Source organism: Acanthopagrus latus, chromosome 11 (assembly GCF_904848185.1).
Source record: "Acanthopagrus latus isolate v.2019 chromosome 11, fAcaLat1.1, whole genome shotgun sequence".
Lineage (NCBI taxonomy): Eukaryota > Metazoa > Chordata > Actinopteri > Spariformes > Sparidae > Acanthopagrus > Acanthopagrus latus.
Genome location: NC_051049.1, coordinates 29,413,560 through 29,438,427, shown reverse-complemented (window position 1 = coordinate 29,438,427; position 24,868 = coordinate 29,413,560). Strand labels below are relative to the sequence as shown.

At 41.2% G+C, this 24,868-nt stretch overlaps 2 protein-coding genes across 3 annotated transcripts in view; both read right to left on the bottom strand.

Moving 5' to 3' along the window:
• trappc8 (trafficking protein particle complex 8) overlaps positions 1-15,290 on the bottom strand; it is a 54,371-nt gene extending 39,081 nt beyond the window's left edge. The window contains exons 1-7 of one of the 2 annotated variants that reach the window (XM_037116032.1): positions 14,894-15,290; positions 11,320-11,529; positions 10,483-10,572; positions 9,167-9,341; positions 8,627-8,780; positions 5,284-5,380; positions 2,651-2,913 (exon numbers count right to left, since the gene is read on the bottom strand). In XM_037116032.1, coding sequence (XP_036971927.1) covers positions 2,651-2,913; positions 5,284-5,380; positions 8,627-8,780; positions 9,167-9,341; positions 10,483-10,572; positions 11,320-11,529; positions 14,894-15,050 — 1,146 coding nt within the window. In that variant the 5' untranslated portion in view covers positions 15,051-15,290. The remainder of the gene's footprint in view (positions 1-2,650; positions 2,914-5,283; positions 5,381-8,626; positions 8,781-9,166; positions 9,342-10,482; positions 10,573-11,319; positions 11,530-14,893) is intronic. The other variant, XM_037116031.1, reaches the window with a different exon arrangement.
• Positions 15,291-19,174: 3,884 nt separating this feature from the next.
• commd2 (COMM domain containing 2) lies at positions 19,175-24,035 on the bottom strand. The gene is made up of 6 exons (XM_037115930.1): positions 23,850-24,035; positions 22,773-22,850; positions 21,466-21,548; positions 21,037-21,111; positions 20,820-20,918; positions 19,175-19,658 (listed from the first exon to the last, which is right to left on the bottom strand). The coding sequence occupies exons 1-6, from the start codon at positions 23,914-23,916 to the stop codon at positions 19,461-19,463; spliced, it is 600 nt and encodes a 199-aa protein (XP_036971825.1). The 5' UTR covers positions 23,917-24,035; the 3' UTR covers positions 19,175-19,460.
• Between the last annotated feature and the right edge of the window lie 833 nt (positions 24,036-24,868).

The window sequence follows — 24,868 nt, the reverse complement described above, 5'->3', positions numbered from 1 at the left end:
CATAAGAGAGGGTGTTTTCACCCGCGGGTGATATTGTCACTGCAAAAAGGAGCTGCCTAACCCAAGATCATGTCAATGAGCTCCTTTTCCTTAACAATAATCTCACAATTACCAGGTGAGAGCAAAGTCACAATAACAGGACTTGACTTGAAGTTTACTTTTAGTTTGGTTAACATTGGTATTATTTTTGCTCTTTAGGAAACAATGCCTTAATGCACTTTGCAGTGATGGGGTGTTGTATTTCAAGTACACGTACACTTGCAATTCCTTTCTAATATCAAAATTGCACATTTGAGACTTGAGAGTTTTGCTACAGTTCAAGTTTAAACTGTCCATTTTCCAAGTTTGCACATAAAACCTGAAGAAAAAAAAATGTAAAAAGTACATTTGTATTTTGTAACACAGATGAGCCATTTTCATTATTTAAGAACAGGCTGAATTGAATCGAATTGTTATTAATCGACTCTGAACCTTATAAATCAAAACCGAATCAATTTAGGAAATGAAAACGGGTCAGAGGTGAAAAAAGTGAGAATGATATGACCCCTCTTGGGGGGGGTTCATGCTCCCTGGAAGAAAATTTTGAATATTTCATATTTAAAAGCATCAATCTGATGCATTTTGAGAGAAAAATCAAGCAGAAAGACAGTATGAATTTATAATAAAGTATCTATCTATCCATGGTCACATTATGCTATATCAGAAATGTGACTGATAACTTCTCTCATGAAATGCGCAACAGCACAACTTCAATAGCTCAATCTGCTGCAGAATGAGAAAAGCAAGCCCTTAAAGAGTGTGTTTTGACAAGATGAATATGGGTTTTGAAGAAGTAGCTGTCTCTCTGCTTGGAAGAAAGGTGCTGGCTACAGTGCGTTGATGCTATGATCTGCAGCTTCCTCCTGTGCACTTCTGTTTGACAGTGTGCCTGCACTGCATGCTGCCCTTGTTTGCATAGTTAATAGCTGTTTTTATGCTGGGCAGCAATCCGACAATTTGGGTGTCCTTTCTGCAGCTAGGTCCGCGGATTTTTTGTATTTGGGGGTTTGCCGCCTCGAGGGGTACACTTTTTCCACCTTCATTGCTAACGTTATCTAAATCCGAGGCGTCAATGTGCCGGCCACTGTGTGAGGTGGGCCGAGGTGTCAATGACCTGCACTGTTGTGCGACCCACAGCCGAGGAGTTTTAAAACCAAGAAACAGCTGATCACAGCAGTCAGTCCATAACTTCATCCGCAGACATTAAGATGAACAACCGGACAGCTGCTGAGATCCAGGAGATGCAGCGTCTCCTCGGTCTCTGGAGCTGTTTGGTTGTGTTAGCTTGTTGTTGTAGCTACAAGCTACTAATGGTCGCTACTTTCAAATCAAAACCCCCCACTAAGAACCTTGTTCAAATTCGTTGTCTTTCTGACAAAGAATGCAACATGCTTACTGATCTTACTGAACACATCTGCTAGATGGAAATTGAAAATAAGTTGAAGAGATTTTAAAAAAGTTGTTTTTATCGAATCCAAGGCTCCCCTCAGGCGCTCACATGTTCACAGTTCATTCTCTGGTATACCTCCATGTCCCGTCTATACCCCCTCCCCCCAAAAATATTTTCTCATCGGATCTACGCAATTCACGAAGGTCACTTATTTTGGTTTCAAAACGGAGAATTTCGCGGAACAACTTTTGTTCCATCTCAAACTTGCCATTTATCTCCAAAATACTCAAAAGAACTGTTGCAGTTCAACTAAACACCAATCTGTCTTGCTACAACCTCTTTGAACAATTTCAGTCTGGCTTTCATCCCCTTCATAGCATCTGACTCTGGTTTACTCTCCATCCTGGTAATTGGACATTAAAAATTGGACATTAAAATTGGTGAGATAAGTCGTATGTAGCAATATTCTACTCACAAATAAAATATACATAGATTGGTCAGTAGGATTAGGGGAAAAGGTTTGTTATTCTAATAAGGAAACATTTTGGAGACTTCCCCTCCAGCGATGGTGATACACAGGCTTCATGCACTTCCAAAGGGAACAACACACACACACACACACACACACACACACACACACACACACACACACACACACACACACACACACAGGTCCCTTTAAAAAGGGGTGAATACTGATTCACTTATTTTACATTATATATTTTTCATGAATTTAAATTACTTTGTACAAATCTGTTTTCACATTGACTAAAGACTCCTTCTTGTAATTTTTTTGTTTTGTATATTAACCATGGCTCCATTTATAAAAACAATAAAAGGGGAAAACAGTTAAGGGGTGAATAGATTTTATAGGCACTGTATGTTGACAAACTGACTAGACACACAATTGTGAGGAAGTATGATTTCAATAGTCCACCACAAACATTATAGTCAGCCGTGACTGTAAATGAACAGCAGTTGAGACTCACACAGTGAGCTAAAATCAAATAAGCGATTATAATTTAGGAAAATCATATAAAATAGTTCCTCTCTTTCAGTTCCTGCCGCCGGCCTTCATAAAAGGTTTTATATAATCTCTGCTTTTGTGAGTAGCATATGGGAAATATAAACTTTATTTGAATACACACCTGTCGAAAACAATATATATGAATAAATCCTGTATCTTAAAGTATGTCAAGGTTAAAAAATTAGAGTTTTTACCTGGTCGTTGAGCTGTCTGATGTTCTTCTCTATGTGTGGCAGCAGGCCTCTAAAGGTGAACTCTTGAATGAACTGTCTGATGTGGTCATGGTCATTCAGGGTCAGACATGCACCGTGGCTCCCTGCTCCCCCTGCAAGACTCTCTGAATCTCTTGCCCCTTTCTTCAGTTCAGTTTTTACAGCACCAAGGGTGTGCAGGCTCCCGGAGCTGCTTGGTATATCCAGCTGGAGAGGATGGCTTTCCAGGCTAGTGGACACTCCATCTGGTAGGAAACGGAGACAAAACAATGCTCAGTCATTTGACCAGAGCTTTGATTTGTCACAGGAACTAAACAATCCTGTGCAGATGAATCAGGATAATATAGAAATCCATTTACCCTCAACCTGACAGATAGTCAGCTGAAATAAAAAAGCCTTCAGTATTGCATTGTGCAGTAGGAATGTAGGAGTAAGTCAAGAAATATCAAAAGCTCAACACTATAATTGTAATTGCCTTAGATTTAATATATTTTGGCCATTGACTCACACTTGTAGTGAGGATCAAATGCATTCAAACAAATATATTATGATCTTGATCTTTGAAAAATGTGACAGTCCTGATATCTATATAAGATGATCAGCTACAACATTGAGATCACCGATCTAATGTTGCCTCTGCCCCCCTTTTGCCACCAAAACAGCTTTGAACTGTCAAGGCATGGACCCCTGAAGTTGTGCTGTGGTATCTGGCACCAAGATGTTAGCAACAGATCCTTTAAGTCCTGTAAGTTGTGAGGTGGGGCCTCCACTGAGCGGACTTATTTGTTATTGTTATTTTGAATTATTAAGCCCCATTCACATAACCTTTTCAAGGCAGGAATATTTCCCCTTGCCCTCTGATGAAAGTCACATAGGCAGAATGGGGGAAGGTTACGTTCCACCTCTGGAGGTATTAACAGATCCACAACAGAGCGGAGACAACCTTAGTGTGAATGGAAAAGCCAGCAGCATGGGACAGGGGTTCATCAGACTGATGTTGTTCACAGTCTGACAGTTGAACAGATCCTTCACTCATCAAATAAGAGAGAAATGTCCCACAGGTCAACCCACAAAGCAAAGTTATAAGACCAAACAACAGTAACGGGGTAGCAGGTCATTGCGTTCAGCATTTTATGGCGGTCAGCACGGTGATTGCCAATGAGAGACAACCAGGTCCTCAGTGAACTTCCTAAGGAAAAAACGTGATCTGCTGTGAAACACCCAGTGTCTCCTCTCACACACTGCTCCAGCTCCGCTGTCGAAGGGACAGGTACAGGAAATCTTTCCTGCCACATGCCATCATACTGTACAATAACAGCTAAAACTCTGGTCAGAACACATAATGCTATTTATTGCTATTTTAATTTGTCTTGGTTGTTCCTTTTATTTCATTGTGTTGTCATTGTCTCTGTATGTAATGCTGCTGCTACAATGTAATTTCCCAGCTGAGATCAACAAAGTCTGTCTGTCTGTCTGTCTGTCGGTCAAGGTTGATTATGTGATATTATGAAGAACAATAAACTCCTCATTCCACAATGCATAGAGGGTCAGGATTTCAATCATTACATTTTAACAGGATGCATATGATGATAAACAGTTGGCAGATGGTTAGATTAACAGGTTAACAATTTTTACAGTGAGGCAGGGTGCATTTTACTGCTGAAAGAGGACTCTGCCATCAGGCAATATTATTGCAAAGTATATTACATTGCAATAATTTGTTATTGCAAAGATGTGTGGGTGTGCAACAAGGTTTGGGAAGACTGGTATGTGAATTAACATCCACATGAATGCAAGGTTGTCTAGCAGAGCAGCTTGTCTTCTTTGCTTCCCACACATCAGTCAGCCTGGCAAGTCCATGACCTTGTTGCCAATTTACCTGTTATCACTATTTTCCACTTTTAGTTGGTACCAACCACAGCAGACTGGGAACACCCAACAAGACCTGCCTTTTACAGGATGCTCTGACCCAGTCGACGGCCCCTGCATGTCTGTGTGTGGTGTGACTACATGTGTTGTCTGACTGCAGCGGTGACCAGGAGGACCTGATTGTGGTTAATGGGATAGATGAGGAGCACTTGGGCTCAGTAATCCACAGGATATCTGGCATGCCACTCTCTCTCAGACCCTGACCATGCTTGCACCTTTTTGGTTTCGTTTAACTTTAGCTTACTTTACTGCACAACACCCATCACAACACACTATCCATGCAACCACATGAACACTACTGATGATACTGATTGAAACACATTCCAGCCAGCCTTTTGTTGTCCTTTTCCCTTTATCATGGCCTTGAGCCAGGTGTGTGACACCATCACACTGGCTCTTGTCAAGTCGCTCTGAACATTTCACCTGACTGTTTTCAGGTGCCTGTTTTCCTGCCTCATGTACAGTATCTTTTCCCTTGACAGGTGCCATTGTAACAAAAGGATTAATGTTTTTCACTTTGAATGTAAATGGTTTTAATGTTTTGGCTAATGAAAACAATTCAGAATGCTTAAAAACCTACTTTAATAATTGTACCTGAACCTGCTATTAGATAACCCATTGCTATCATTTTAACCAACAAGGGGAAACTAACGTAACTGCATATAAGAGCTGCTGAATTGACTGACCGTTGTCTGTTGAGTGATGGCAGTCCACTTCAGCTGCACTGATACTGTTCTCAACAGCAGAGCTGTTCACAGTTGGAGTCACATCCTCAAGTGTATCCTGCAATAGGGGTCAATGTGTTAACACCAACATTTTTGACAGAAGACATAACAGAATAATCCCCTGTCTGATTCATGTGTAGTGCTTTCTGGAAACCCTGCCATTATTGTTGTAACAGAGTCGTACTGAACACAATTTAAGGACAGTGAAGGCACTGCGCTGATTACTGTTCAATCTGTAACTCTACAGCAGGGATGGGCAACTTGATAGAGAGGGCTGCAAAAATGCTATCCTCGCTGCCTGAGGGCCAGATTGTAACCACACACTTCCACCAGTAGGATACTGTATCCACATCATTCAATTAGCCAATTTATCACAGAGATAAAACATTCACATTCCTGACTGATATACAAGTATTTCAGTGCAATGACGTCTCAAAAATCATCATTAAATAAAAATAACACAGGCACAAAGTGCTACAATCTCTGTATAAAAGCAAGGAATCTCTGTCTGTCTGTCTGTCTGTGTGTGTGTGCCTCAAATACCTCTACAGATCAGGATCAGACTGACCTGAGAGTTTCAACATGGCTGCTGCTTGGTTTAAGGGTGTGCAACGTCGGATTTGTTTGGACTACAATGATACCGTTAATAAATTATTTCATTGCTTCAATGCTTTACGAATTCAGCTTACATTGCTAACCATACCTGCAGCGGTGTGAGCTGGACTGTCATTTTACCGGCGGTTCGATCCCGTTCTGTGCATCTAAACTGACTGTTGTGGATTAATGAAACTAAACGAGTCCGGACCGAGTCTGTTCTGGTCTGAGGAGATCCGGAGACGCGAGGACAACAAAGAGGAATCGGAATCTGTGGATGTTCGTGTGTAGCTAGCTGCTAGCCCACCCCCACACGGCCCACCTCCCGAGTCGACAGACCGGATGCACCGGCACGTTCAAAACCAGACTTAGGGTAAATAATGTCCACCACGCTTTTTTGCAAACATTGCCGTCACATTTGCTTTGTGTATGGTGCAGGAAAATGATAAAAATGTGCTTTTGTCACTAAAGTGTCAGCGAGCAGCAAGTTTGGTTGCTGAGGAACAGGAAGCTGTGTGAGGGACGCCAGCGGTGATACAGACAGCGACAGAGATGGCGAGTTTTGAGAGTTGAGAGATATGTGACATATAAGTGTTTGGAGTGTGTTATATAGTGTTTAGTGTAGTGTGTTTAGTGTATAGTGTAGTCGTTTTGTTAAAACAAGGAGGAGACTGCTGAATGTGGAACAGGCAGGAATGAGCTGAGGAGCCCTGAGCCGTGTGTCAGACAATCTCTGGCCATGCACGTGGTCGAGGTATGCGGCACCCAGGTGGAAGGGCAGTCCGAGTCGGAGAGCATCCTTGTAGTGTGCTCCTGTGTTATCCACGGAGAGGCCGTGGAGAGCACGCATGGACATATGAAACAGGCTCCACTAATGCCTCTCTATCAATTAAAAAGTAAAGAAAATGTTTGTTCCTTGTGTTTTTGAGGCTGGAGGTATGGGGTGTGATCCGGGGTGAAGAAGTAGCCCTGTCTCTCTCATCAAGATACAAACGTTCCTTCCATCCACACTTAGTGGTTTCACACTGGCAGGGCTCCGGCACGGTTCTGGTTCCTGAACGCAACATTGAACAGGCCAGCGCATTCAGACTGAGAAAATAATTGGTTTGGAACCTGAAAAGTCGGTTCGCAGCGGAACCTAAAAATAGTTGGTTTTTCCTTGCGAACCATGATATCATCAGTGGGCGTGTCGAGCAGGAAAGCAAGAAGGAGAAGGAAAGAATGCAGGAAGAGAAGGAAAGAAAGCAGAGAAGACAATGGAGAAGAAAAATGTTCAGTGGTCGGCAGAAGAGACAAAGTGTTTGGTGGCCATTTGGGCATCTCCTGAATTCCAGGAGAAACTAGAGACCTCCATAAGAAAGAGCAAACTATGCAACGAACTTTCGGAAGAGATGGCCAAGGCTTGGTTCACCCGAACGTCAAACCAAATAATTAATAAACTTAAAAAACTATTAAGGACTATAGGGACACAAAAAAAGACTTGAGCAATAGTGGAGCTGGACGTGGCGATACAGGGGATTCTTATGAGCTGCTGGACAGCGTTATGGGTCACAGACCAGCTAACCAGGTGACAGGGGCACTGAATTCCGCCACAGCTGCCACAACAACTGATGAGTGTTGAAATATTAATAAGTTCCGATCAGAGCATGTGAGCGGAGCTGAGCGGCGAGAATTTCCGCTCCCCGCTTACGTGGGTGTTTACCGCTTCGCTCCATCGCTCAAAGTTATACCAGACAGTTAAGCTCAAAAAACGCTCTCCATTAGCCTTATACATAATCGTCTTCTATGTCTTAGCATCATCAGTTGGTGCATGTTGGTGTGTTGGATGTGAGCAAATAGCTGCAGTAACAAAACAAATGCTCATAAATAATCCAAAGGACCTGCCATTTTGTCGTTGCTGTGTTTACTTCCACCTGTGTGAGGTGGAATGACGTCCTCCCACTTTGGTTCCACTTAAACTGGTGTGAAAGCGGACTGGTTGGGCAGACAGCACCAAGGTTCCGAGACTCCAGAACCGAAGCAGTGCCAGAACCAGAACGGTGCCAGTGTGAAACCACTAACTGTGAATTATTGGTATTTGGAAGCTGACTCGCGGGCCACATTGAGTGAGGACGAGGGCCGCCAGTTGCCCATCCCTGCTCTACAGCACGAAAATTAGAGTAAAGTACTACACATGTGACATTACTTGGTTCTTGGACATTTGTGGTCCTCAAACGGAGGCCTGCAGATTTTGCTTTGTCTTTATACCTCCATGCCAACAACAGCTGTGGACGGAGGCATGATTTTTCAATTTTCAACTGATTTTCTTCAAATTTCAAACAAATGTTCACTCGGATTAAAGGGTGGACTGATTGGATCTGAGTGGTCAAAGGTCAAGGTCAATGTGCCCTAAGAAAACAAATTGTATTAATTATGCAACAATACATATGATATAGTATAAGTAGATAAGTATGAAAAACAATTTACACAAGTATCTAACAGGATAAAGAAATGCAAGTACATTTCATATTCAAAAGGACAAAGGTCAACTTCACCATGACATCTCAATATTGTCCAGGAACAGCATCTTGGCTGGTATACAAAGGCACACAACCCCAAGACTCTAGTTTCTTGCTGTTACTTCATTCTCAAGTTGAGCTTTACTGTAACTGATGGTGATGATGCTGGACCATGGTCAGTCAATGCATGTGGAGGAAGCTACAGTTCTTACCTGGGTATGTAGAATATTCTTTTGCAGGTACTGACTCCAGGGGTCTGGAATCTGTTCATCTTCTTCAGCTGAGAAGCTACGAGTGTTCATTTTCAACAGGTGGCAACCCTGAGAACCATACCTCTGTTTCATATCCTCATACACCACATCTGCCCTAGAGAGGAATAATGCACACTGATCATATAAAAGCAGCTTATTCTTATCTAAAAACAACCAATACAATAGCATGACCAACTTTTGCTAGTTTGTCTACAGGAGTTGTGGGTTGGGTTTTTAAAAACGTTTTACATTGCTACACTGTTGACTCTGCAGTGGTTTTAAACTTTTATTACTCCTTATTTTATTCTAATTGTACATTGTGACAGTTGCCACTGAAATGCCACAAGTAACGCCATCCATTTGTACAAACACCTATATCAAGAGTATAACGATGATACTTATCAACCTTAGCTGGCACAATTGTATCTTGTTCAATACTAAAACACAAACTCACATAAACTAGAAATCTGTGCATGCTGATAGTGAAGCATCTTTCAGTACCTCTGTTCATCCCCCTCACTCATGTCATGGAGTAAGACGTAGTACTTGAGTGTGTTGGGTATAAACCACTTGGGGTTTGTGTATTCTCCACTGTGCTGAATCCTGTGCTGCTCCTGAGAAAGCTTAAGGAACTGCTCCACAGGGACTGCTTCAGTGGAAGACACCACTAGCAGGCCTGTCAGGACCATGTCGTCAAGGACTCTACTACAGACCACATGGATCATCAGAGAAGAGTAGATAGACTGCATCAGGAGGGTCTAGGAGAGCAAAAGACTAAAAATACTACGGCTACTAATAACAATAATAATATAACAATAATGGTAAACTTTCTGTAAGCACACAGTCTAATTGTTTTGGTTAGCACTGGAAAATAATGTGATTGCTAAGCAACTGTCAAGACCATAAGGTTCATCAAAAAATAATAATTGATTATTACAATTCCTTCAACTATGCCTCCTTCTGGTTCACAACTACAGTGGATTGCAAAAGTATTCACCCCCCTTGAACTTCTCCACATTTTGTCATGTTACAACCACGTATGTAAAGGTATTTTATTGGGATTTTATGTGATAAACCAACACAAAGCGGTGCATTATTGTGGAGCGGAAGGAAAATGATAAATGGTTTTCAAACATTTTGAAAAATAAAAAACGGAAAAGTATGGTGTGCAAAAGTATTTACTCTGATACCCTTAAATAAAATCCAGTGCAACCAGTTGCCTTCAGAAGTCACCTAATTAGTAAATGGAGTCCACCTGTGTGTGATCTAATCTCAGTGTAAATACAGCTGTTCTGTGAAAGCCTCAGAAGCTTGTTAGAGAACATTAGTGAACAAACAGCATCATGAAGCTCAAGGAACACAGCAGACAGGTCAGGGATAAAGTTGTGGAGAAGTTTAAAGCATGGTTAGGATATGAAAAAAAATCCCAAGCTTTGAACATCTCACAGAGCACTGTTCAATCCATCACCCAAAAATGGACAGAGTATGGCACAACTGCAAATGTACAAGACAAGGCCGTCCACCTATACTAACAGGCTGGACAAGGAGAGCATTGATCAGAGAAGCAGCCAAGAGGCCCATGATAACTCTGGAGGACCTGCAGAGATCCACAGCTCAGGTGGGAGAATCTGTCCACAGGAAAACTATTAGTCATACATTCAACAAATCGTGGCAAGAAGAGAGCCATTGTTGAAACAAAGCCATGCAGTTTGCCAACAGCCATGTGGGGGGCACACAAACATGTGGAGGAAGTTGCTCTGGTCAGATGAGACCAAAATCTAAGTTTCTGGCCGAAATGTGTGCTGTTGGAAGGATACAAGCGAGGTAGTGGTTGAGGAACTCATGGTCAGAAGCAGGCATTGACTGCAGGAAGTTCTCCCTGTAGGTTTCAAACCAGGGTGTGGTTGCTAAAGACAAAAAGACAAAAGATGACAATTATCCATCAACCAAACACTCTTATGCCATTTTCCCTTGTTTACCAGCCACACACGAAAAAATGTTACTGTCACTTTTTTTCAATTAGGGTGTTAAAATTCATTTGTCAATCACACGTTATTTACTGTTAAGCAAATGCCTCAATTCTATCAAGACAACACTGGCTGCTAAACAAGATCTAATGTTTTTTTTCTTGAAGTCACTTTGTTATGTCTTATAAATCACTTTAACTGCACATGTTCATATTTGTTAAGAAAGAATCCCATTGACAATTTGTGCAGTCTTTGTGTTGCTCTGAGCCCATCCATCTCAGTGTCAAAGGGTAAGGTCTGTGGGTGATTCTGTGATTCATTCTGTGATTAATATATGGTATGGTTTCAAAGTAGCAAATTTAACGGAAGCTTAAATACAACAACCAAACACTGTAGCTATTATCAAAAAAAGTGTCATGAAAAAGTCTTCAAACATTCATATGATATGTGATATGATATGATAAAGTGAGTGGTTATGTGCATTTTCAAAAAAATTCTACTTGCATGGTTCAACCACACTTCCACCACGAGGTGCAAAGGTTTACATACATAAGCTGGAATGGATCAACCAAATGGTTAGACGTGTGCAGGATTTGTTAATTGGCATTTGCTCATTGTGATTTTCTACACCTTTAAATATCAGCTTTGACCTTAAAAAGTCTGAACCTTTTGAGCTCTAGTCCTTACCGCTGAAGTTGAGATCATAGTCTCCTGCTGTAACCACATTGTTCACAACACCCTCTTGTGGCTGGCAGGATAACACAACTTCATTGAGTACTCTGCATTGGGCAGGGCTGAGGGTAGCAGATGGCATGGTTGGACTTGTCACCACATTGTTGACACAGATGCGCAAGTTTTTCACAACTTGCACCTGGTTGTTGGGGTCCCGGATGTGACCTGAACAAGAACACCAGAACAACACTTAGTTCAACACCAGCATCACTGCAGTCACAAGATCTCTGGCAACAGTCACTAGTAATGTGCGGATCGATACTGAAATATCGATACCTCAGATACCAGATCTTTATTCTCTAAAATCGATTCTCCAATCAAAATATCAATACTTTTGAAACTTCAGTCATTTGAGGTGATGTATATCATTAACAGGAACACAGTGGAAAGTAACTAAACTATTGAAATCTTGTCTAAATGATACACGGCTGGTGGGAACTACTTTTTCTTACACCTGGGTGCGTGAGTAATGAGTAAGTGCAGCGGCGCGCCCGCTCAGTCAGTCAGTCAGTCAGTCTCAGTCTGTAGACACAATGTCAGAGCATAAACGGAGTCATGTGTGGAGCTATTTCAGCTCCACAGACAGCCAAGACGCAGTTTGTGGAAAAACGGTATGGATTTGTGGCAACACAACAAACCTTGTGTAGCACCTCAGGTTAAACCACAACACGGAATACGAGGCATTTATGATGAGGCGGACAGAAGAGGAGAGCCCAGTGTCAGGTGCTGCTGGGGCAAGCCAGACTCTGTCAGAGTCCTTTGGTGCTGCAGGAACTATCCAGGTACAGAGGAAGAACATGTGGAGCTTTAAGCGGCGCTAAGCACTGTTGCTGTTGGAGTTGTTCCAATTAATACATATGGTTATGAAATAAATAACAAAATAAATACATGCTTCAACAAGCAGCTGTATGAGTTTAGCTTGGAGTAATAATATGTGTATCACTGAGATAATCTCACATAGGCAAAAAAGCCTAGATTTATTCAGGTAAAGTTTCCTATTTCCTATTTGCTATCCTAAGTATTGATTATTTAAAGTGGATTACACAGACTTGGTGTCATTAAATTATACAGATTGCGATAAAACATCCATGGGGAACTTGGAAATTATGAAAAGATGGATAAAAATAACATTTTATCTATAAAATATATATATACCAACATATCAACATATAATTTTGTCGCACTGTCTCAAATTTTGGTCACAGTCTTGAGCCCTACACAGTGCCTCTGCTGACCCCTGTCCACTGCCGAAAGAACCAACAATGGGCACTTGAGCATCAGAACTGGACCACGGCGCAATGGAAGAAGGTGGCCTGGACTGATGAATCACGTTTTCTTTTACATCACGTGGATGGTCGGGTGCATGTACATCGCTTAACTGGGGGAACACACGGCACCAGGATGCACTATGGGAAGAAGGCAAGCCAGCGGAGGCAGAGTGATGCTTTGGGGGTTCAGCAATGATTTGAGGATCACAACAAAGTGTTTGAGGTGTTCACTCAGCCTCCAAATTCCCCAGATCTCAATCCTATCGAGCATCTGTGGGATGTGCTGGACAAACAAGTCTGAATTTTGCTTAAAATTCGCTTTGCATCTGGGCACCATTCACTGCAGTACAAAGCTGAGCGTCTGGGCTGGAGCGGCTCTCTACTTCTCCAAACTGAGGCTGGGCTGATCGGTGATTACAGTAGGAAACAGATCGACTATAGATATGTACCTTATATAACCTCACTTCAAAAAACGCCAACTATCCCTTTAAATTGGTTGTATTCCCGAAGTAGTTAATTCTTATGAGGCAGATTTCACACACACCTTGGGTCCAGCTCTATGCTTTCCCAGCAAGTTTGTAAAATCCAAAATGTTTCCAAATGTTGGCTTTTAAAATACTGGGTGCATATTTTAACAATGCTTCCTTCTGCCATACCTTCCAATGTTGCCCACAATTCAGCGAAAATAAGTGATGTTGTGTTCAGTCTTAAAAAGGTCATATTATGCTTTTTAGGGTTTTTGCCTATTGGTTATTTTGTCTTGTAGCATTTTTGTGCATGTAAAAGGTCTGAACAGTGAAAAGGGTGGGAAAAATCCACACCAAGGGGAGCAACTCTCTCCCACAGAAAACACTGCTACTGCACTGCCTGAAACACCTGGTCTGGAGTCAAGCCTTTACTTCTGTAACTCATGTGGGTCACTATGTAACAGGCATTATATAAATATACATATTCATATATATATATATATATATCATAAAATACATATGGCTGTACCGCAGCCATGCTTACCAGCTGTAGCAGTGTTGTTTTGGAACTATAATGTCGGCATGACCCACCCTACTTTGCCTCTGACTGGCAACATCCTGCCCAGTAAGTAATGTGTATGTACAATGCTCATCAATGAATGAACTGAGGCATGTCTCATTCTGCAGCAATGTGAAAAGGGGTGGTGAAGCAATGCAGACAGAGAGAGAGAGAGAGAGAGAGAGAGAGAGAGAGGGGTTCTGCAAAATTATTAAAATAATTATTGTTAGCCTACTAATAGTACAATGTTTATATAACTACTTCTGCGGGCTGTGCGCCAGTTTAGCAACTCTTTGTTATCACCTCCAAATATCCCTTTGCCACTCTGTGTTCTCTCACTGAATTTTGCTTAAAGGTCCACTCTGTAGTTTTTGGGGGAGAGATGTTAATGAGAAGAGAAAGACCTTCATTTTTTCTGCCTAAACAAACTAAATAAAGAAATGAACTTTGTTTCATGGCTGAATAAACTGATTAACAAACTGACCTTTAAGGACAACACAATTTATATTGTTTTACTCTGTTTATACCTTTTAAGCTTCAAACAGTGTTCTGGGACCTTATTTTCCAATAGCTGGATATTCACTTATGGAGAAACCAAATCAGTATTTCTGTTTATGTCATTACCTCATTAATATTGGTAAAATTATGAGTTTTAATTAATTTCATGAGTTATAATTCATTCAGTTTCTTCTCCAAAACTACATAGTGCCCCATCAATGTCTTGAATGTACATGTCTGTCAGTGCCCCCTGCTGCGATCACCTGCTTCCTTTCACTTCAGTTCAACTCGGACGAGCCGTAATACCACCCCGACAATAGGCTGTAACCAGGCTTGAGGCAAGTTAGCCTTCGTGAGTGACTGCAACGTTAACCGAAGCCCACTAGCCAAGTAGCTTGCTAACTAACGTTACTTCAGAAATATTATTTTGGCAGATAGACTTATGTCAACAGAGCTGTTATGTGGTTGTCTTAAAGTTGCTGTCAACATTATTCCGAGGTTAAATAGTCAGGTGTCAGTGGGCCCTCTCAACTGTCAAGTCTGGACTTCATCTGTTCTGTCAACGCGCAGCTGCTTAGTCACAATCCAGTCTGCTAACCGGCTGTTAGCGCGGAGCTAATGTCAACTGTCACGACCGTTAGGCTTAAGTTGCTAGCTGCCTCACTTGAGCTTCATTTACAGCGGCTGTAAGACTTCCAGTCGATGCTTAATGTTGGCTGTAAAATAGTTGTCCTTACCTTCCGACGTTAGTCTGCAGAAAGGCCTGAGCAGCTCAGCAAAATTCAGGTTGTTCTTGCGAGTCACTCTCTCCGCTTCTTCACTACATAAGACGGCTACCATCGGCACAAACGAGTCCAGAACGAACTCCTGCACAGACTGAACACACTGGGCCATGTTGGACCGGCGTCAGAACCAGCTAACCCACTGAACAGAATCAACTGTCCTACGGTTTGCGAAAGCCTGATTATTTCATTGCTTAAGACAACACCACCTCTATCTGCAGACAACAGCCATGTTGTATTCGCGAACCAACTTCCTGTGTAGAACTGAATCGGTCAGGTGACGCCTGACATTGCGTTATTTCCTGTTTCCTATGCTGGAGTAACCTGATTTCAACAGGAGAATGTTCGCTCGTGATAAACAATGTGCTGAGCCAGGGACGTATACGTCACACATCATACATATATACACGCACACTACACTATGTCTGAAAGATAAGAGAGATCATAGTGTGACATTTATCGTATCAGCGTCGACGATGACCAAGTAAATATCTGCTATAAAACGACATCTAACAACGAAATTTTAAAAAACCCATAGAAGCTGAAATGTAAGATGGGCAGAAAGCTGAACTGCATTACCTAAAGAAACCTAGAGTTGAAATACATAACTAGAAAAGTTTGAGGCCAAACTCAGATATAATCAAAGCTTGGAGCTAAAATGGGCTGATAGAAAGGGTGCTCTGTATTATTCTAACAGATGAACTCGGTTGTTGGCACTCTGGACAGAAAAGGTTTTTTCACCTCTATTGTAATAAATTGCTATCTTAAAGTTAATCTTTTATTTTGTATTGTATTGTAACAGTTAGAACACAATTAATAGAAACTTAATATCTTTGGAGACCCAGTTTTAACATTTGACTCAACACTGAGTCATAATGTTCTATTCCCTCAAACCACTGCATCCACCAGTTAGCGCATGCTAACTGGACAGCAGTACCAAACAGTAACTGTAGGTGGAGATAGCACTGGCTCTCTCTGCATGTAGGCCAATGACAACTCATGGATAGTAAAACATTAAACGATACCAGAACATAGTCTCATACATACATAGTCTCTACGCACTTTGGTTTTATACACTCTGTTCACCGCACCTTATATTTTGTGTTGCACTACTATATTATATTTATTTTACATATTTGTATATTTCATTTTTTATTGCTATTTTAATATATCTAGGTTGTTCCTTTTATTTCATTGTGTTGTTACTGTCTCTGTGTGTAATGCTGCTGCTACACTGTAATTTCCCAGCTTGGGATCAATAAAGTCTATCTATCTATCTATCTATCTATCTATCTATCTATCTATCTATCTATCTATATATCAGCTCTGCAGCCTGGTGGTCAGTCAAGTCCTCACAATATTACACAATTAGATTTGGATTAACAATGTAAACATAAGCCTGTAGGCTATGAATGGTAAGATAAAATATCAAGCACTAAATAGCTATTAGTAATTTTAACTTCAACTGTTTGGCGCTGCTGTCCAGTAAGGATGCATGTTCAGGTGGCAGGTGTGTGACCAGTGTATGGTTTCAGTTGGATGTTGACTATAGTAGTTTGAGGGAAAAGAACATTGATCTTATTTAAGAGGACCGCTGACTGATTGCGATGGGCCAGTCAGGGCCAAGAGGGGCTAATTCTTTTGTTTAGGATCTACACAAACCCCGTCAAGCTGATATTTTACAATCCTGTCTAAAGTTGGGATACTGTCTAAATTCCTGTGAAGTTCTGTGGATTTGCCACAGGTGTCAGAAGGCAGGGATTAAAGGCAAATCCCTGGTCTGCTGCAAAGATGCACAGGGTTAAATTACCACACACTCTGGATCGATCGTGTGATATAGTAAGTGTGCATTTATCAGTAAGCCAGCTAATTGCCTGCAACAGTAATTATCACGTCAATAATGAGAATTCATGATCAACTAAACGTGTGTGTGTATGGGATGGCCTTTTTATGATTTGTTACTCTGTCAAAAGCCAGAATGAGCTGCGGGCACAGATCGCGGCTGGCCTCGGAAAACAACATTCATTTAACAGTTGTAATCCCAGTCTGCAAAAAAGTCTCTAAAAGTGCACAGCACCTCTTCTGCTAAAGTGTGGCCATTGTCTCCATTATTCAAGCTAATTTCTTGGTGTGCTTTTTTAAAATTCTTTATTTTATTTTTTACTTTTTTTCTTTTTTTAATTTACAATAAATTAGCCTAAACTGTATATGATCTGTGAACTTTATTTGGTAGCACCTGTGTTGACTCATTTCAATGAATGATGCAGTTGAACATCTCCTTTATAGCTCCTTTAAACTTGCTCTCTAATGAAGCACACATTGCCCTGACAGAAACACACTCATCAACATTGGAAAAAGAAGTGTGTTGTTGCAATTGAGTCGACAGGATAGTTTTTTTGTTTGTTTGTTTGTTTGTTTTTTGTAGAACTGTTTAACCTCAATTCCAGCAGCATATCCAGATCCCCACTGCAGGAAAGATATCCTGGAACATGTCTATACAAATATTCCTGGCAGCTACAAAGCCCTCCCAAAGCATTCTCACTGGAAACATCACAAACTGGCATGGTTCATCACGACCCAGGACAGGAAGGTTCCACAGAGGGTGATTAAACCCACCACCACATCACAGGTACCAGCTACATCTTTAGATGCTCTGTCCCCTCACCTGCAGACCAGTGCGATCAGGACATCTCATAAGACATCCTGCCATTCCTCTCCACTCTGATCAACTCCTCCCTCGCTTCAGGCATTATTCCAGCCCCTTTCAAGACAGCTACAGTAAAGCCACTCCTAAAGAACCCCACCCTACAGTCAGCTGATATCTGCAACTACAGACCTGTATCTCTTATTTCATTCCTCTCCAAAACCCTGGAAAACACCGTCTACAACCAACTGTCCTCCTGTCTTTCACAAAACAACCTCCTTCACCCTGATCAGTCCAGCTTTAGGACTGCTCACTCCACTGAGCCTCATCCTGCTCATCAGTCCTCATTCTCCTCAACATATTGCACATTGCATTTGACAAGGTCAGCCACCAAATCCTCCTCTCCACTCTGGCTCAACTTGGCATTGCTGACTCTGCTCTAACCTGGTTAACATCATATCTGACAAATTGCACCTTTCAAGTCATATGCACTACACTCTACTACATCATCTGGCTGGCTGGTACTGCCATCGCTGAGAGCAAACAAAGGTCACAACTCTCCTCAGTGGTGGAACGAACTCCTGAACAACGTCAGGACGGTAGAATCACTCGCCATCTTCCACTAAAGTCTAATTTGTTCCGACTTCACCTCGACCCCACATAGCATGAGTAAGAGTGAGCTTTGTGACAATTGTTTTTCTCCTATGTATCACAAAGGAGCCTAAACTAAATTGTGTTCTGCAACTAGTATTGTAAAATGACACATAAGTTAACCGTGACGACCAGTTGGCAGTTGCATACAGAGTGCTTCTAGATGTGTTCATATAGAAGATGATTCTGATACATCAATTGCTATGCATTGAAAACATCTGTACAGTTTACAGAGTTCCTGAATGAGGTGTGTAATTCTTTCCACAAGTTTCAAGTTTTCACTGAGCTTAATGTGTCTAAATAAAGTGGAGTTCAGGATCAACAGACACTTAAACACAACCACAGCTTTCCCTTAAATCTGCACACCAGGCATAAAACCCATCAGCAGCATATGACCATGTATGTTACGTTCAAGTTCTTTACTTTCACATGCACAACAACTGCATTAAAGCAGTCATTGGCTGTGATTCTCTTTCATTCTATTCCAGTCAAATGCTGATAAAGATGCTCTGCCCTGCAAAGTCAAAGTGCAGCAAGTGCAATTTTAGTGAAAAGTGATTTATGACTTCAACTTTAAATATCGGATTTATCTTGCGCTAAATTGTTTAGGTTCAGCCTTGCCCTACCTTGCCTTTGCACTACCTATATTTTCATGGTAAAACAAAAGCCAAATCCACCATCTGCATTTTTATGGTCATAGGTCAAATAATTGGTCCTGATTTTTAAGCCGTGAACATTACAGAATAAAAGAGAATACATATTTAATAAGAACATAACTGCTTTCTAACTCTAACACATTTGGCTGGACAGTGGTGTTCTTTAAAGCCATTTCTTTGGCAATCACTGTTTGTGTAGCAGGTTGCCTTCATAGGGCAGAACTGTACTCCTCAAAAGTCAGGGCGTTTCTGCCTTTACATTGCCAGCTTTGTCAGACCACAAGACAGGTGTTTTATCTCTGTATTAAAGTTTTACACAATCACAGTAACAATGTAGAAAGTTATATACAATACAGTAAGTATCATTTGGCACAAAGAAACTCAAGCGTAGTAAAGTGATGATCATTTGCCAATCAAATGGGCAGAAACTTGACTTAACATCCGGGATCAAATCAAACATTCAACACTTTACTGAAGAATACAGACACTGCTTAATGTTTTCTCAGGTATAAAAGGCAGTGATGTGGTGTTTTGCAGGAGGCACAAGTCATACAGAAAGTGACCTTAGGGATTATTTGATGTTGCGTAATATGCGGCGGGAGTGGCTGGTTTTCATGGCAGCCAACGCAGCCTCCAGTGTGAAGATGAGGTGCAGGAGAGTGCGGGGGTCCGTCTGGAGAACCCTGCTGCTGCTGTCACAACCTCTCGTCAGGAGCAGATGCATCGTGAGCATGGGAATGACCTGCTGCCGGGCTGATCGACTCGCCAACTGGCAGGAAGGAGTGGGGAGTGACAGAGATGTGAGGGGGAGAAAGACAATTAAATCTGAAAATTGATGAACAGATCCTTTACAGCTCAAAGTGCTAAAACCACATTATTATTTAAAGTGCAACCAATGCCATGAATAGCAGACTCCTGCAGTCCTTGTCCCTGGTTTCTAGAGAAAGAGAAAATGCGACACAATACTAAAATAGACATAAAAGCTAACATGAAAGCAGACATAGACAAGCAGGTTGTCACTCAAAGTCATTATAATCAATTAAAAACAATAAGAAAAGAGAAACAAAGGTCAAATGTCCTATGGTATAAAACACGCAAGATAGTGTTCAGAGATTTGCCATTGTTTAAACCATAGTCTTGCCCAAGTATTGAAAGCTTCAAAATCTGTTAATGTATTTATTTCTGATGGTAGAGTGTTCCAAATCTGTTGCCTTTTAATTGTAAAAGAGGACTGGCCAAATGCTCTCTTGCAGTTTGCTGGTAAACGTTAATGGAGTATTTTAACATCATCTGACTGACTAATTCTGGGGCAAAGCCATTCATACAATTAAAAATACATTTTATGAGTGAAAGATTTAGAATTGTCAAACTTTATAGGGCCTGGTGGAAAAAAGTGACTGAGTGACTGATGGTCTTATCTTGGCAACTGATTAATTAAAATGACTAAGGGACGTAAAAAGAGAGCACACGGAAGAACGTCACACATTCACAAAGTTTGAGTCCACAGCAGCTGAATTATAATCAGGGTTCCCACACTTTTAACCACTGAATCTTAAAAAATTGTCCAGAACTTTTCCATAATTTTTTACCCCATTTCTGTGGTCCCTGGCCCCTCCCCCTGGTCAGGTGACGACCGTACATCATTTGAATCCAGAGCCCTGCAGTACACTATGAAGAGAAACTGTTGTGTACATATCTCATGGGCTCTCCCTTTTGGCCTTTATAGCGACCACCATCCAAACTGTTTCGGCTGTCGGAAATCGGCAATTAACAACGAGTGGCTAATCAATTAAAGCACTATGAGGTCTTTTCAAACCCTTTCCAGGTCTGGAAAACAGTCTTTTCTAATTTCCCAACCCTTCTAAGAATTTCATGACCAAGGGAACCCTGTCTAATTTCTAGCATCTGCTATGCACATGAACACACACACCTGTACATCCAGTCTCCACTCGAGGCTGTGGTAGGAGGGTAGGTTGGAAGGCAGCTGACTCAAAATACTGCGGATCTGACTGTGGTGCTGCAGGTACAGCTGCAACAAAAACCCTCACACACTCAGCTAAAGTGCAATGAACCGTCCAACATACTGACTGCATAAAGTCAAGCAATGCTCAAATCATGTCAGATGAATCAAAGTGATTTGAAGTCACCTGTAAGAGGAGCTGGTTAAGCTCTTCACTGAACCCCAAAGCCAACACTGAGTCCAGGAAGTCCACTTCAGAGATCTGCATACACAAACACATACACACAAGGAACAGTGACACTGGGGGCAAGTGACACCTTCAGTACTGCAATACACAAATTCATATTCTGGTTCTTAACTTTTCACAAAAGGGAACCATTCACTAAATGTAGTGCACTCCTTGTACTCCTTTCATTGATCAAATGTAAATAACTGATTCATACATATTTTAAGGTTATTTTGAACTTGATTCACTGTAAATGACCTCTAGCAGCCCTCCTGCAGTACCGTCAAAGCCCACACTTTGGGAATGACTAGTTTGGACCATTCCAAAGAGTGCTAATGAACCTCAGCCATTTCAAACACACAGAGAAGTGTCAGAGTGTGAGTGAGTTACCATGTGTTTGGAGCTCTCTGTCATCAGGAACATCAGGCCCTCCACTCCATGATGCACCATTTCCACAGGAACACACAGCTTCCCTGCAAGTAGTGGCTCATTATGGATTACTGTGAAGTTCTGGCAGGTTTGTTGTGTGTCATTATGTGAAAGCATATCTGACAGCTGACTCACTCTGTTTACCTCGCTTCTGTCTGCTCATTTACTTGGTTCAGTAAAATGCCTGAATTCATTAGCTGTTGATTCTGTGTTTTCAGAATTTCAACACTGCCTAAGAAAAACTGTGAGTGTGCAGTTTATTAGGTCCACCCAGCTAAAACTAATATAATGTACAGTTCCCTCTTTGTAATGGTTCTTCAATTTTTGATTAAATGTCCTCAGTCAGGTGTCGAGTCGATACTTTATGGCTCTAGTTTGTGGTGCAGTTTAATGCTATCATACTGACAGGTGATTCCGATATTTTTTACTTTGTCTAATATCAATTAAAAAGGTAGGCTAAATATTGCATCTACCTTACTAATGTGACGTACATTTACATTTCCAACATAAAACTATGAGAATTCTGCAATATAACAAACCTCAACATATGCTGTGTATACAGCATGTGTAAATTCCAGAAGTTTGAAATTGTTTTCTGGTGATCCATTTTCTTAGTCTGATTTTAACTGATATCTCTCTAAATTCTCTCCAATTAGGAACTGAGGGAGATGTATTACTCGTTAGGACAACAGAATTTTTCACTTCAACTGACAATTCCTCACCAAAAGACATGACAGTCATATTACATAACCTGAGAGAGAGAAATTTAACTCACCTGGAAGAACACTGGCAGTTTTCATTCTATGTAAAACACGGGACGGTGGTGCACTTCAGCCACTTGTGGTCAAAATTTACATTACAAAAACAAACATTTAAACCAAACAACTGAAAAAAAAATGTGTTCTCCTCCAGAAAAGAACATGTTTTATTTTTTACAGTTGGTTCCTTGCATGAAAAAAAGTTTAACTCGGATCTACAAATGACTCATATCATTTTTTTCAGTTCCAGCAATGTCATTTTTTTTATCCTGGAAAAACTTAGTTCTCCCCAAGTCATAAACACAGGAGAGAAAATAATTTAGATCAGACTCAGAAAATGGATGACCAGGAAAAAAAATATATGTAAAGTTAACTTGACTCTCTGGGCAGCCTGGTACATTTCTGTGATGCTGTTTTACACCATATGGTTCACAACTAGTCCACAACTGCCCACAGTGTTGACCGGTGCTGGTAGATAAGGAGTATGTACTAAAAGGTGCAGAGTCTTACTTGCTGCTCCCTCATAGATCTTGGGGCTAGTTCCTCTCCTCAGGAACTCCAGTGCTATGCGACCAAACTCTCCAACCACTGAAGACAAGAAACACATGGACATGTGTGTTCAATTCATTACACATAAACAACCTCTTTTCATTAATTGATACCCGTATGGAACACACCCCTTGTTTAACTTTAAGAAGATGTGGATGATGTGACACAGTGACAGCCAAATGCACATGCCGTGCTGTTCTCATAAATGCTTTGACTGGTTCAGCATATCACAGTTTCAAATGTCTACGCTCCAAATCATTACTGCCTCTCTTGTCTTTCATTCATGTGTTTCCCCACTTCCTTGGTTTTACTATTCAACCTTTGTCATTTTGTGAGATTCCTACAATCCTGTGTCGACGCGTGCCAAGTGACATGTAAGAAACATACACATGAGTTATGAAGTTCTCAGTATCGACACGTTACTGTCACAGACTGCACAGACTTTTTGAAGGGCAGGGGTGAAAAAAAGGGCACTTTAGCACGCGTTTTGGCTCCCGGGAAGGCACTTTAGTTGGTTTTTCAACAACTGGGACATGAGGAGGGGCGACTGGCCCCTCCTGCACATCACTGTCTATCACTGATGTGATGAGAAACTTTGCTCAAATTGAAGAAGAGAACAATATGCAAAAAAAAAAAAAAAATCAGGTAAGAACAATGGCAGCACATGCAGACCTCATTTTTCAGCCAAATAAAGACACAAAAGGAACATGAACAGAAGTATAAAAAATTCATATATGACAGAACAAACAGCGTAGAAAGGTTTCAGGATTCCTATTCAGGGGTGTGTTAATGAGTTGTTATCGAGCTGTCACAACTCGTGACGCGCACGAGTGGCTTCATATTCTACTGTTGCTCAAACAGACAGATGTAGTCAAATGATGTCTGGTAGAACATCCCCAGCGATTAAATCACATCTACTCATGTCGAGTTCACAATCAGCTGACATGCACACGTTAAGAGTAAAAGCTGCTTCTCGGTGAGAGCAGACAACACGTCGTCATGCTCCGAGTCGTGAGTCAGCAAAGAGCGCTTATTTACCTGCGGTGTCAACCTTGGGCAGGAAGGCGAGGTGTTCTTTATGGTCCTCAGACAAAACCAGCAGCATCCTGAACAACTGCGTCCTGTCGGTGGCCTCACTACAGTTTAGTAGTCACTGACGACCGCGTCCATTAAACCGGAAAGCAAGCCGCGGCCGGGCCTTCCTCTTCTGTGGTGTCTTGGTGCAGCTCTTATTATCGCATTACTGCCATCTCCTGGAGCTAACCATCACGTGTGTGTGTGTGTGTGTGTGTGTGTGTGTGTGTGTGTGTGTGTGTGTGTGTGTGTGTGTGTGTGTGTGTGTGTGTGTGTGTGTGTCTTGTTCTCTTTGGAAGTGCATGAAGCCTGTGTATTAATCACCATCGCTGGAGGGGAAGTCTCCAAAATGTTTCCTTATTAGAATAACAAACCTATTTCCCTAATCCTACTGACCAATCAATGTATATTTATTTGTGAGAAGAATATTGCTACATACGACTTATCTCACCAATTTTAATGTCCAATTTTAACCTCTAAACCCGTGTGTTTTGCTGTTACAGAATTAGCGGTACAGGGTCTTACAGTTTCGTACCATACAGAAAAACAGCAAAGCTGCTGTTGATCCAGTTAATCGCAGTCAATTTCACAATCAATTTTCATACACTCACACAGAAACTGCATGTATGTATTCAAGATTTGATTTCTTTTAAGTCAAAAAAGAGAGAAGTATATGTGATCACTGCATGTTAAAGTTTAATAGAAAAACAGATGCTTGGTGTGTTCTATACATAAGACTAATATAGATTAATAATGAAAATACGATGAGAGTCGTTCAACTTTATCACCATTGCAACACAATTCAGTCTATCCAGAGTGCAAAAAGCAGTAAAGTGCACTGAAACAGGCAGGTACAGTGTAACCAGCCAAGGAACCCAGAAAAAAAGGCCACTCCATTATTTAATAGTCTTTGCTATTAAATAATGGAACAAATCTCATTGTATTTTCATTATTAGTCTATATAAGTCTTATGTATAGCGCAC